General features: G+C 59.2%; 3 protein-coding genes across 7 annotated transcripts; 1 reads left to right on the top strand and 2 right to left on the bottom strand.

Moving 5' to 3' along the window:
- Positions 1 to 305: 305 nt before the first annotated feature.
- LOC147058755 (noelin-like) lies at positions 306 to 3,347 on the bottom strand. Of its 2 annotated transcripts, none has more exons than XM_085909460.1 (7): positions 3,302 to 3,347; positions 2,208 to 2,345; positions 1,798 to 1,977; positions 1,579 to 1,734; positions 1,245 to 1,464; positions 1,047 to 1,153; positions 306 to 976 (listed from the first exon to the last, which is right to left on the bottom strand). In XM_085909460.1, exons 1-7 carry the CDS (start codon positions 3,311 to 3,313, stop codon positions 314 to 316), a joined length of 1,476 nt encoding a protein of 491 aa, XP_085765586.1. In that variant the 5' UTR covers positions 3,314 to 3,347; the 3' UTR covers positions 306 to 313. The 2 variants fall into 2 exon arrangements, with proteins under 2 accessions (XP_085765586.1, XP_085765587.1); XM_085909461.1 differs by lacking the exon at positions 3,302 to 3,347 and adding an exon at positions 2,974 to 3,021.
- A 274-nt stretch (positions 3,348 to 3,621) lies between these two features.
- Positions 3,622 to 10,048, bottom strand: fnbp1a (formin binding protein 1a). 4 transcript variants are annotated; one of them, XM_085909456.1, is made up of 18 exons: positions 9,930 to 10,048; positions 9,365 to 9,480; positions 9,228 to 9,278; positions 9,002 to 9,149; positions 8,850 to 8,912; positions 8,676 to 8,771; positions 8,516 to 8,530; positions 8,296 to 8,424; positions 8,039 to 8,185; positions 7,669 to 7,851; positions 7,388 to 7,579; positions 7,170 to 7,184; positions 6,992 to 7,101; positions 6,597 to 6,729; positions 4,566 to 4,702; positions 4,290 to 4,429; positions 4,067 to 4,219; positions 3,622 to 3,996 (listed from the first exon to the last, which is right to left on the bottom strand). In XM_085909456.1, the coding sequence occupies exons 1-18, from the start codon at positions 9,957 to 9,959 to the stop codon at positions 3,968 to 3,970; spliced, it is 1,887 nt and encodes a 628-aa protein (XP_085765582.1). In that variant the 5' UTR covers positions 9,960 to 10,048; the 3' UTR covers positions 3,622 to 3,967. The 4 variants fall into 4 exon arrangements, with proteins under 4 accessions (XP_085765582.1, XP_085765584.1, XP_085765585.1 ...); XM_085909458.1 differs by having other exon boundaries at positions 4,566 to 4,678; XM_085909459.1 differs by having other exon boundaries at positions 7,388 to 7,549.
- Positions 4,908 to 7,373, top strand: LOC147058754 (uncharacterized). The gene has a single exon (XM_085909462.1). The coding sequence runs from the start codon at positions 5,024 to 5,026 to the stop codon at positions 6,482 to 6,484; it is 1,461 nt and encodes a 486-aa protein (XP_085765588.1). The 5' UTR covers positions 4,908 to 5,023; the 3' UTR covers positions 6,485 to 7,373.
- Positions 10,049 to 10,849: the final 801 nt, after the last annotated feature.

Raw genomic sequence — 10,849 nt, 5'->3', positions numbered from 1 at the left:
GCCAATCAATCAAAGCAATCAAGTGAAAAGGAACACAAGTCAGTTCAAAAAGAAAGGAGACGTCACAAAGTCACGATGATGTTACTGTGATGTCACTATGAAGTCACTGTAATGTCACGATGATGTCACGACGACGTCACGACGATGTGCAAAATGAAAAAGTTAGATAACAATCGGCGCCGCACGGCAACCTCGGTGGCCAACGTCGGCACGCGGCCGTGACGTCGACTCGGGCCGCGGCATCGGTGACGCGCCCGGGGCGCGCTCGGGCCGAGCGTCGCGTCGACGACGCCGCCGCCGCCACCACCTTGGGTCAGCGTACGATGTGGTGGAGCGTGACGTTGTAGAGCAGCTGGCGGCCGTTGTTCCAGGCGTAGAGGGCCCTGTCGCGCGGGTTGTAGTCCAGCATGGAGATGTGGCCATAGACGTTGGCCAGGGGCACGTCCACGTACTCGTAGGTGGAGGAGTCGGTGGCGAAGGCGTAGTAGACCCTGGTGGCGCCCGAGTGGCCGTCGGTGACGTAGAGCGTGCCGCAGAGCATGAAGGCCTCGCCGGCGCCGCGCTTGGGGTGCTGGGTGGTCCAGCTGCGCAGCACCCGCAGGCTGTCGGGGTCCAGCCGGCTCAGCGCCATGTTGCCGGCGTCGCGGTCGGTGGCGTAGACGGCCCACAGCCCGCCCTCGTCCACCATCAGGTCGATGTCCGAGTGGCCGCCCCACGAGTAGTGGTACGTGTTGCCGTAGCCGGCAAAGTCCAACTGGCGGGAGCGGCTGATAAGCGACGACTTCAGGTCAAACTTGATCAGCGTGTGACTCTGGAACTTGTTGAAGTACAGCGAGCCGTTCAGGACCACCTGGCCCGTCCCGGACCACGGGTGAGGCAGGCGGTGCGAGGTGAAGTTGTCCGTGGTCATGAAGGCCAGCAGCGACGCGTACTCGCGCACAAAGCGGTTGTTGTGGTAGCCGTCCATATACCACACCTGCCACAAGACAAAATGCATTTTTTGCCATTTCCAAACAAACTCGTCCACGGCCACGTCCCCGACTCACTCGGTCGTCTCCGACGGGCGCCGCGGGGTCCGTCATCCAGGAGCCGAACCTGGACCCGGAGGTCTTGACGGTGACGGGCTGGGCTATTCTCGTCAGCTTCCCGCAAGCTGCGAGGCGAGCGGGAAGCCGGTCAGAGGCGTTGAACAACTACGTACACTCAGCCGTGAGCTACGCTAGCACGGCTGGCCGCTCACTCACCGAGCCGTCGCATACAGGCGCGCAGACGCTCCTCCAGGCCGGCCACGCGAGCGTGCAGGTCTCGGTAGTCCGCCGGGGAGGCGCGGTCGTGCAGCTCGGCGAGTGCCGCCGTCACGTCGGCCGCCTCCTCCTTGAAGCGTCGCACCAGGAGGGCGTCGGCCTTGTACGCCTCCAGCCGCGGGATGAGCGGACGCAGCTCCTCCATTTTGGCCTTCATGGCCTGCAGCCAAAGGCGCCGGTCAAAGGCCGAAAGTTCCCGGTGGCTAATTTGTGTAGCCTCCCTCCACACGTTTTGAGAAACGAGATCCTCTAGCCAAAGACAACGCGTGCTTACCTGGTAGTGCCTGGCCTTGTTGCCCTCATGCCCCACCTCCACCTCTTTGAACTTGTTCTCCAAGCCTCTGAGCTCCGCCTCCATCTTCTCCACCGCGCCCATGTCCTGACGGCTGCGCCGCTCCAAATCCTCGATGGAGCGGCTTATGTTGTGCACCTGCAAAATTAACGCCGTGGTAGCTAGCGAGGGTGGGACTACGCTCGCCTGTGCGTTTCTCACCTTGTCCAGCAGGTGTCGCACTTGCTTGCTGCGAGCGTCTCGGGAGCAAACGGCATCATCGAAAGGGGTCAACACCGTGCACACGCAGCCGCCTCCCGAGCTCTGGGCTGAGCTGAACACCTGCCAGCCGTCCCGCTCTTGACCCGCGTCCCGGACCACCCGTGGGGTCGCCGGACCCACCTGCGTGTGCGTGCGTCAAGGGGAAAGAAGGTTCACGCTCATCAAAATAAAGACGTCGAGAGATGTCGCGTTTGTGCTGCGCGCGCGTGTGCGAAAATTCACCGCGAGCGAACGTACTAGTTGAGTTTCGTAACGTGGGTGAGGCTGAGACGTGCGTTAGTGTGAGAGAGAAGGAAGGACGTGTGCGCATGCATCTGATGTGAAAACGACAATGCACGGACGTGGCGTACCGGCGTGCAGGAGGCAGCGAGGAGAAGGATGAGCAGAAACGACTTGACCGCGTTCTCTTCGGACTCCATCTCTCCCGTCTTGTCCTTCTTTCTTCTCCTCCTTCGTCTTCTTGCAGCCCCGCCGCCGCGGCCAGCCCACTGCCAATACGCCGCACGCACACGCCGTGGGCGTATGTGCGAATGATGATGTCATTGCATGTCGTGTGGCAGCGTCCACGGCCGCTGAGGACTGCGCGCGCCCGCCCGCCCGCCCGCCCGCCCGCCCGCGCGCGCGCGCGCGCGCGCGCACTCGATCCCGACAACTATGTTGCTGTCGCCTGCATCAGTTGACTTGCATGTCGTCTCTTCCCAGTGAGGGGACTGTCTCCGTGGCAACCGCCGACTTCCAAAAGAAGAGGAATGCACGCATTCAAGCAGATGGACGGGGCACGCGCAGGGACAACGCAAACACGTAGACGCGCGCAGTGTTGGGCCTACACGAGCTGGAAATGAGTTCTTGGCGTCCCGTGACGACGCAAAGGCAGCCTCTGGCTGGGTACCACAGATCCAATCACAACGTTGTTAGAACGGAGAGCTTAGCATTAGCAGCCGTAGCAATTGTGGAACTTAATGGCAATACGTAGAGACAGTAGCTTTCCGACAGTTCAGAAACCAGAGCCAGTCAGTTTAGCTGGATACCACAGATCCAATCACAACGTTGATTGTTAGAATGGAGAGCTTGGCATTAGCAGCTCTAGCAAATGTGGAACTTAATGGCAATACGTACAGACAGTAGCTTTCCGACAGCTCAGAAACCAGAGCCAGTCAGTTTTGGGTGAATGCGCATGCGCCGGTCCCTCCTCCCCACCCTTCACGCCTCCGCACTCACGTGCACGAGCGCCATATTTCTCAAATACGTCACTAACAGCCTTTCTTTTGCGAGAACCTTCATCGTCACGACGTTCATCAGCCATTCTTAGTCAGAAGTCAAGCAGTGTCCAAAGTTCGCGGGGTTTTAGCCGCATATTACGTCATACGCAGCACTTGGCGCAGGGACCTAAGCGAGTGTGGATGTCAACGAGGAACTAAAACAATTGTTCCACGAGTTAACTTACCAATGCGGCCATTATTCACACCAACAATGATTGGTTGAGGTTTTTCTGGCCTACAGAGCGTGCTTTATATGTATTATTTAAAGACGAGCTATTTAACAATCCGTCGGTGGTATGTGGGGAAAAATTTTAAGAAATATTACAGAGCGTGCTTTATACATGTATTATTTAAAGACGACCTATTTGACAATCCGTCGGTGGTATGTGGGGAGAAATTTGAGAAATATTACAAAATAAATTCCAAATGAGATCCTCTGTAATACCTTACGGTTGTCAGTGGCGAGGACAAACCTTCACAATAAACGCACACGTCAAATCACAGGCTGAGTCGAGTTCTTTTACTTTGAAACGGGGCACATACAGGAAGGGGTAAAAAAAACCAACATGTAGAAGATAAGACACGACGACGACGACGACGACAGTGGGCTTGCAGGGGAGTCCAATTTCACGCACTCAGCTCTTCCTACATTACGACTTGAAAATGGAGCTATTTGTTTTGAAGGTTTTCCATCCCGAGTGGCGCCATACGGGAAGCCCGAACACAACTTTGGAACTTTCCTTGACTGTAGGGTGGACGTCTGCGTGTAGTCGAACTGAGACAGAATTCAGCTTCGCCCGGTTACCAAAGGTGTGAGCGTGAGGACGCCGCTGCCGCCATCTGCTGTCTCCTCACACCAGACGACTCGCCTGCACAAAGCCTGCACGCACATGCAAATAAAGAGTTGTGCACGCTATAAACACCATTATTGTCTGCGTTTGGGCGTTGACCTTTGGCCTCAATGAAGACTTTGATGTAGGAGGTGGGCACGTATCCTTCTTCATCCGCGTTCCTGCGCACGCGCGTCCACCCGTCGCCTTTGTCCTCCTCCACCACGCTCAAAAGTTCCCCCTCACCCATGGACAGTGTGCCCTCGTTTTGACCTGAGATGCCGCCGCCGGCATCATCGTCATCATCAAGATCACAAACGCGCGCAGGTCGAGCTTGGGCTACCTCGGAACGGGTAGAGCGACTTGCAGGTTCCGATGCTGGGCGGCGGCGGCTCGTCGTCAAAGTCGTCGTCAAAGTCGGAGCTCCGGGACTTGCAAAAGTGGATCTCGGCGCCGGGCTCTTCCGTGTAGCTGCCGTCGGGACTGCAATCGCAACAAGCGAGCGCCATCTCAAAAGCCAAGCCAGCAAGCCAGCAAGACAGCAAGACAGCAAGACAGCAAGACAGCAAGAGCGAGGAGGAAGAAGCGTGTACGCCCGTGCGTGCGTGCGTGCGTTCACCTTTCTCTGCTATCCGGACCGATGGCCTCAATCCGTTTCCCAGTTCCCGGTGTGCGTGTGGGGTCAGGCGAGAGACGCGCGCTCACGCCCTGCTCGGCCTCCGCCAGCCACGCCTGGAACACACGGGCGGCCGGGTGCTTGAAGAGGACAACCAAAAAAGCGGCGACATCGTCACGCCAGCGACATCACAGATAGACGAGCCGCTGCGCTCCGCCGCGCAATGACCTCATCACAGCGACGTCATCACAGACCGACCGTGTCATCAAAGATGGCCGCCCTTTGTCGGAGCGCCGCTGGGGGCGGGTGGGGTGGCCATCGGACGAGCCACGCCGACAACCCCTTGAGCCTCGGCCGCCGCCTCGGGCGCCAAGTCGGGTCGGAGCAGCCGTCTCTTTAGCGCATTTTGCCCGCCGACGAGCCAATCCAATCAAATCGGACACGAATCTCGGCCGCCCGCCATGTCCAACCCCAACCAAAGCCCGGACTCCAGGAAGGAGGTGAACTGGAAGATCAGGAGGCTGGTCCAGAAGCAGGACGAGTTCAAAAAGCTGTGGCAGAGCGATCGACTGAGCCACGATGTCAAGGTGGAGGCTCTGGAGTCCCAGAACCGGGCGCTGCGGGAGAAACTGGACGCGGCCGGCAAAGATGAGGAGGAACTGATGACCCAGGTGAGAGTCCACAAAGCCCAGATCTTCTCGCTGGAGCAGAGGAAGTGCCTGATCGAATCCGAGGCCAGAGACCTGAAGGCGCTGCGGGCTAAGCTGGAGGAGAAGATCAGCGAGCTGGAGGCGGCGCTGGTCGCCTGGCAGAAGAACCTGGAAGCCCAGGCCCAGAGGCACAGCGAGCAACTGCGGCAGGTGGACGACGGATGGAAGGAGAAACTGCGCGAGAAGGACGAGGCCTTCGCCAAGCAGGCGGCCGTGCTCCAGGCCCAGACGGACAAGATGAGCAAACAGGCGGAGGAGCTGGCCGAGGACAAGCGCAAGCTCCAGGCGGCACTGAGCGAGCGGCAGGAGGAGCTGGAGGCCCAAAAGGGCATCCGCGACAAACTGCAGTACGACCACGGCGTGGAGATGAGACTCATCCAGATGCAGAAGAGCGCGCTCTCCAACAAGGTGACGGCGCTCACCAACACCACCGACGACCTGATGGAGAAGAAGGAAGCCCTCAAGAAGTCCGAGGAGCAGAAGAGCAAAGAGCTCAAGGCCAAGCTGGCCGACATCAGCGAACTTCAGACGCACAAGGAGATGGTCAACGCACAGCTCCAGCGCGAGGAGCGAGGGGCCGCCACCCTGAGGGAATCGCTCCGACACATGGAGAGCGACATGGAGGCCCTGAGGGCCGAGTACACGGGCGAGCAGGCCGCCCACAAGGTCACCAAGAAGGACCTGGCCCTGGCCAAGATGCAGGCCGACGACCTAGCCGAGAAGATCAAGTTCCACGAGGGCCGCGTCAAGGCCCACCAGGCCAGCGTCAAGAGTCTGGAGTGCGTGCTCCTCACCAAAGACACCTACATACGCAGGTTCCGCGAGGACCTGGAGACCTCCATCTCGCTCATCAACAGGCCAAAGACATTCACCAAAGCCATCACCAGCCTCAAGAGGAAGTACATCACGGGCGACCAGGACGTCTGCGTGGACACCATCGAGGAAAAGATCGCAAAGTTCTTGGAGTCCAACAAGCTGCAGTCGGACCAGTTTGAGAAGACCATCCAGAGTCTGCGGCGCCAGCTGGAGCAGAAAGACACGGAGACCCAGAAGAGGCTCCAGAAGCTGGACCGTTGCCGCGGAGACCTCATCAAGATCATCAATGAGCAGCGGCTGGAGATCGCCAAGGTCAAGGCGGAGCTCAACGACGTCACGCATCAACTTCGGCAACTGGCCCCGCCCCTCGCCGTGGCCAGGACCAATCGACCGTGAACGCTTGCACACACCACACAAAAGCAAACACACACACACAAAAGCACAAACACACACACACACACACACACAAGACGGACGGACAGCGGTCAGTCAATCTAGGCGCGCCCACCTGGTTGTTCCGAAGCTCCTCCTCCAGCCTGTGCAGGCTCCGCCTGACCTCGTCTAATCGTGGCTCCAGGGCGGCGCCGTCTCCCAGGGTGGGGTTCTGGTTGTACACCGCCTTCATCTTTACCAGCGCCTCCCTGGAAACAGACACAGCAGAGAAGGAAGTGACGTCACCCGCGCTCTCTCTCGCTCTTCTCCCTCTTCTAACGGACCGCGCTTGGACCTCATGCGGGGCTAACGCTAAGGAGTGGCGAGAGACTGCATCCCGGCTGGTGCAAAGCTAATGCTATGCTAATGGGACTTGTGCTACTCGCTCGCGCCCTCGTTTGGTCTTCTGGCATATGCTAAACGAGGCTATTCTAGCTGAAGCTAAGCTAACGCCAAGCTAACGAGCGTCACCTTTGCTCTCGCTCTCGCAGGATCTCTTGTCCGATGCGGCGAATTCGGTTCTGAAGCTTATTCCGTCGTTGCTCGACGGGAAGGTGGCTGCAGTCCGCGGGGGCGGAGCCCTGAAACCACGGCACACGTCGATGACCACAACACGGCCGGGCGGGCCCACTGCGCCTGTGCTACTCACCAGTTTGAGTGACAGCTGTCCAAAGGGAGCGTTGAAGGAAGGACATTTGGAGTTAGGAAATCCATCAAAAGCTTTCATGTGTGCACGAAATGTAAATGATTGTTGGAAAATACCACGATGTCGTTCAAATGTTGTTGTTGTCCCCCCCCCCCCTTCTGAAAATGAATCTTGCGTGCGTGTTTGCGAGCGTACGCCAACGTGAAATTTGTGGGGCCTACTCCTCTCTTGAGGCTGCGCAGGCACTGCTTCCTGCTTCGGGAGCCGGAGGTCATGAGGTCGTTGAGGCGCCGCGCGATGGGCTCCCTGGCAGCCGGAGGAGGGGACTGCGGGCTGCCGGCCGCGCCCCCCGGAGAAGGCGAGGCGGGCGGCGGCGGCGGGGGCTGGCGAGGCGACGGCAGCAGATTCAGCAGCTGAGAGAGAGGTCGGGCGGGCGGGCGGGCGGAGAGGTTGGGGGTCACGCAAGCGCGCAGATGGGTGGGGCGCGCACAGACGAGCCTACCTTGTTCCTGCGGAGGAAAGGCCACAGCTTCCTGCCCCGCCTGCGTCCCTCCACGTGGCCGTCCAAGTAGCTGGACTCAGACACGCTCCGCCTCATGGCGGCGGCTGCGCCATGCTCCTCCACGTCCACATCGCCCGGTGGCTCGAAGCCCGACTTGTACGCGTGCACCACCGCCAGCGTGTCCTGAGGAGCCGTCAGCTCTCGTCAGCGTGGGCCCGGCCGAGGGAGGGGAGGGGAGGGGAGGAAGGAAGGAAGGAAGGAAGGAAGGAAGGAAGGAAGGAAGGAAGGAAGGAAGGAAGGAAGGAAGGAAGGAAGGAAGGAAGGAAGGAAGGAAGGAAGGAAGGAAGGAAGGAAGGAAGGGCACGCTCACCGTGGGGGCGTGGATACTCTGGGCGGCCTCCATCATGGCGTCCAGACAACGGCTGACGACGGGAAGCGATTTCTTCTCCGCCTCGGCCGATGAGCGCATGGCCGCGCCCACGCGCTCGATGCGACGCTCCTCCATTTCCTGGATGCGCTGACACACGCAAACGCTTTCGAGCGATGGAAAAGCCCAGCCCGGCCCGGCCCAGCCCAGCCAGCACAGCCCAGCCCAGCCCAGCCCAGCCCGGGGTCAGCCGCTCTCACCTGGTAGATGACGGGAACCATGGTGCGGTAGTGCTGGTGCTGGTCCCGGTTAAACTGGCTCAAAGCGTTCAAATATTCCTTCTCGGACTCTCGGGCCGTTAGCTGCTTTTGTTGCGCCGCCTGACGGGCCTGAAGGAAAAAGCCAGCCAGACTTTCGGCGCACGCACGCACGCACGCACACCTTCTTGTGCTTGGGATTTGAAAAGGGGCCAAATCTGACCTTCAGGGAGCAGCGCTGACACCGGCAAACACACACAAGACACAGTTGACACCGTTACTCGTTATTCTTCAGCCCGTCACGTCAACGATCCGAAAGGACGGGCGATAGACGACTGGACCGGAGTAGCGACGGAGCAAAGGCCGTGTTGTTTGTGGCCCACCTTCTCGGTGTCCACGTCCTCGTCCGCATCCATCCTGTCGCACGTGTGCCGCGCTCGCTCGGCCTCCTTGCTGTCGCGCTCAAAACGCCGTTTGGCCTGCAACGCCACAAGTCGTCGTTCAAAACGCAAAGGCCCGCCGGGCCTGACGCCGTCCGCCGAGTCCCCTCAACTCACAGACTCCAGTTGCTTCCAGGAATTTTCAATATGTTGCTGGGCACGGCGGCCATCTTGGAAATGCTGGGGAGGGAAAAGTAGGAAGGAGTTTGCGAGTCATCCCGCTTAGCGCTGGCTGGCCGGCCGGCGCTCGCTCGCTCGCGCAATCTGACCGACTTCCTCTCGGCCTTGAGCTCCTGCGTGAACCTCCCGAGGTCGGCGGCGACGTGCGAGCCCAGCCTGTCGGCCACTTCCTCTCTCTGCGCCGCCAGCTCGGCCAGCTGCGCCAGGGTGGCGCCGAAGGCGACGCACCACGTGTACCTGTGGGTGGGGGGGCGGGCAGTCCAAACGCGGAACCACGTGAAGAACCCATTTGAAAAGAGCCCACGATGGACTGACCTGCCGTCATCTTCTCTGCTCCTCTTGGGAAGATACTTCTTTGACAGGCTCCTGAAAATGGGCAGCGTTACATCACAGCTGCCATGCATGTCACGGCCGCCGCGCACGTCACGCGGCGTGCGTCCAGCGAGGCTCACCTCATCTGTTTGGCGTAGTTGAGTTCGATGTCGGCTCGCTCTTTGACAAACTTGGTGTACTTCTCTAGGAAGTCGATGCCCCAGCTGGTGTGTTTCTCCAGATTGTCAAACTGGTCCTGGTTCAATAAGAAGACAAAAGCTGGACCACAGGGCCAACGCTGGGACCTGAGAAAACGCTTGCAGCGCTGCACAGAGAGCTCGAGTTCTCACGCACCAGACCGGGCCTCCGGCGCATCTTCCAAACTAGACCGGGACTAGAGACAAGGACCTGCACCTAAGACTGATATGCAGTTATAGCTGCACACTTTGACCACTGGGCAGGTTGAGTGAGCCCGTCCGTCCGTCCGTCCGTCCGTCCGTCCGTCCGTCCGTCCGTCCGTCCGTCCATCCATCCATCCATCCATCCATCCATCCATCCATCCATCCATCCATCCATCCATCCATCCATCGAGGCCTCCCTACCTCGCGATTCCAACGTGCTGACAGCGGACACCAGCCGCCGCCCGGCAGCGAGACTCACGCGTACGCACGAGCACGCGCCGCAGGTGCTTTCCGCGGTACGTACCCACAGCTCCGCGCCCCAGTTGACGCTCATGTCGCCTCCTCTTCCTCCTCCTCTTTCTCCTCCACCACCTCCTCTTCTTCGTCTTCCTTCTCGCAGCAGCCGCCCGACCGCCGTGAGTCTTTCCGTACCTGCGCGTGCGCAGTGGCGAGAACCCAAGCAGCAACCGACGCGGTCACGCGCCCGGCCTTTGTTGTCTCCGAGAGGGCGCCAGGCAGGCAGCGCGCGCACGCGCCCGGGCATGCGCAGTGGCCGCTTTATTGTGCAGAGCTCGCTTCATTGTACAGAGGTGACTCCATCAGCATCTTTTTGCCTCGCAAACTCGGCATTAGAAACAAAGAGGTTCCTTACAAAACACTTCATCGAAATGTTCAATTAACCCTGAACCTCGTGCCCCCTTTGTATTGTCTTGTGCTGATCTTACGTGATTGAGTGAATCGGAAATACTACTCGGGAATGTAGTTAAAATCTGCGGGCTGTGCGCATGCGCGCGCACCCGTGCAACGCAGTGCAGAACACAGCGCAGCCCTCAACAGGTTGAGACAAATACAAGAATTGAATTGCTCCCAAATTTGCAGCGCCGCTGGCTCTTCACAATTGGAGAAAAATCCATCCATCCATCCATCCATCCATCCATCCATCCATCCATCCATCCAACCATCCATCCATCCATCCATCCATCCATCCATCTCCATCCATCTCCATCCATCCATCCATCCATCCATCCATCCATCCATCCATCCATTTTCTGAACTGCTTTGTCCGCACGGGGATCGCGGGCGTGCTGGAGCCTAGTAGGCGGGGGACACCCTGAAGCGGTTGCCAGCCGATCGCAGGGCATACAGAGACCAACAATCATCCGCACTTGCACTCATACCTAGGGATAATTTAAAGTCTTCAATCGGCCTACCAAGCATGATTGA

This window comes from Syngnathus leptorhynchus, chromosome 4 (genome assembly GCF_054491065.1).
Source record: "Syngnathus leptorhynchus isolate UIUO chromosome 4, UIUO_Slep, whole genome shotgun sequence".
Classification (NCBI taxonomy): Eukaryota; Metazoa; Chordata; class Actinopteri; order Syngnathiformes; family Syngnathidae; genus Syngnathus; species Syngnathus leptorhynchus.
The sequence above is the reverse complement of the archived record's forward strand: the minus strand, read 5'-3'. Positions and strand labels throughout refer to the sequence as shown.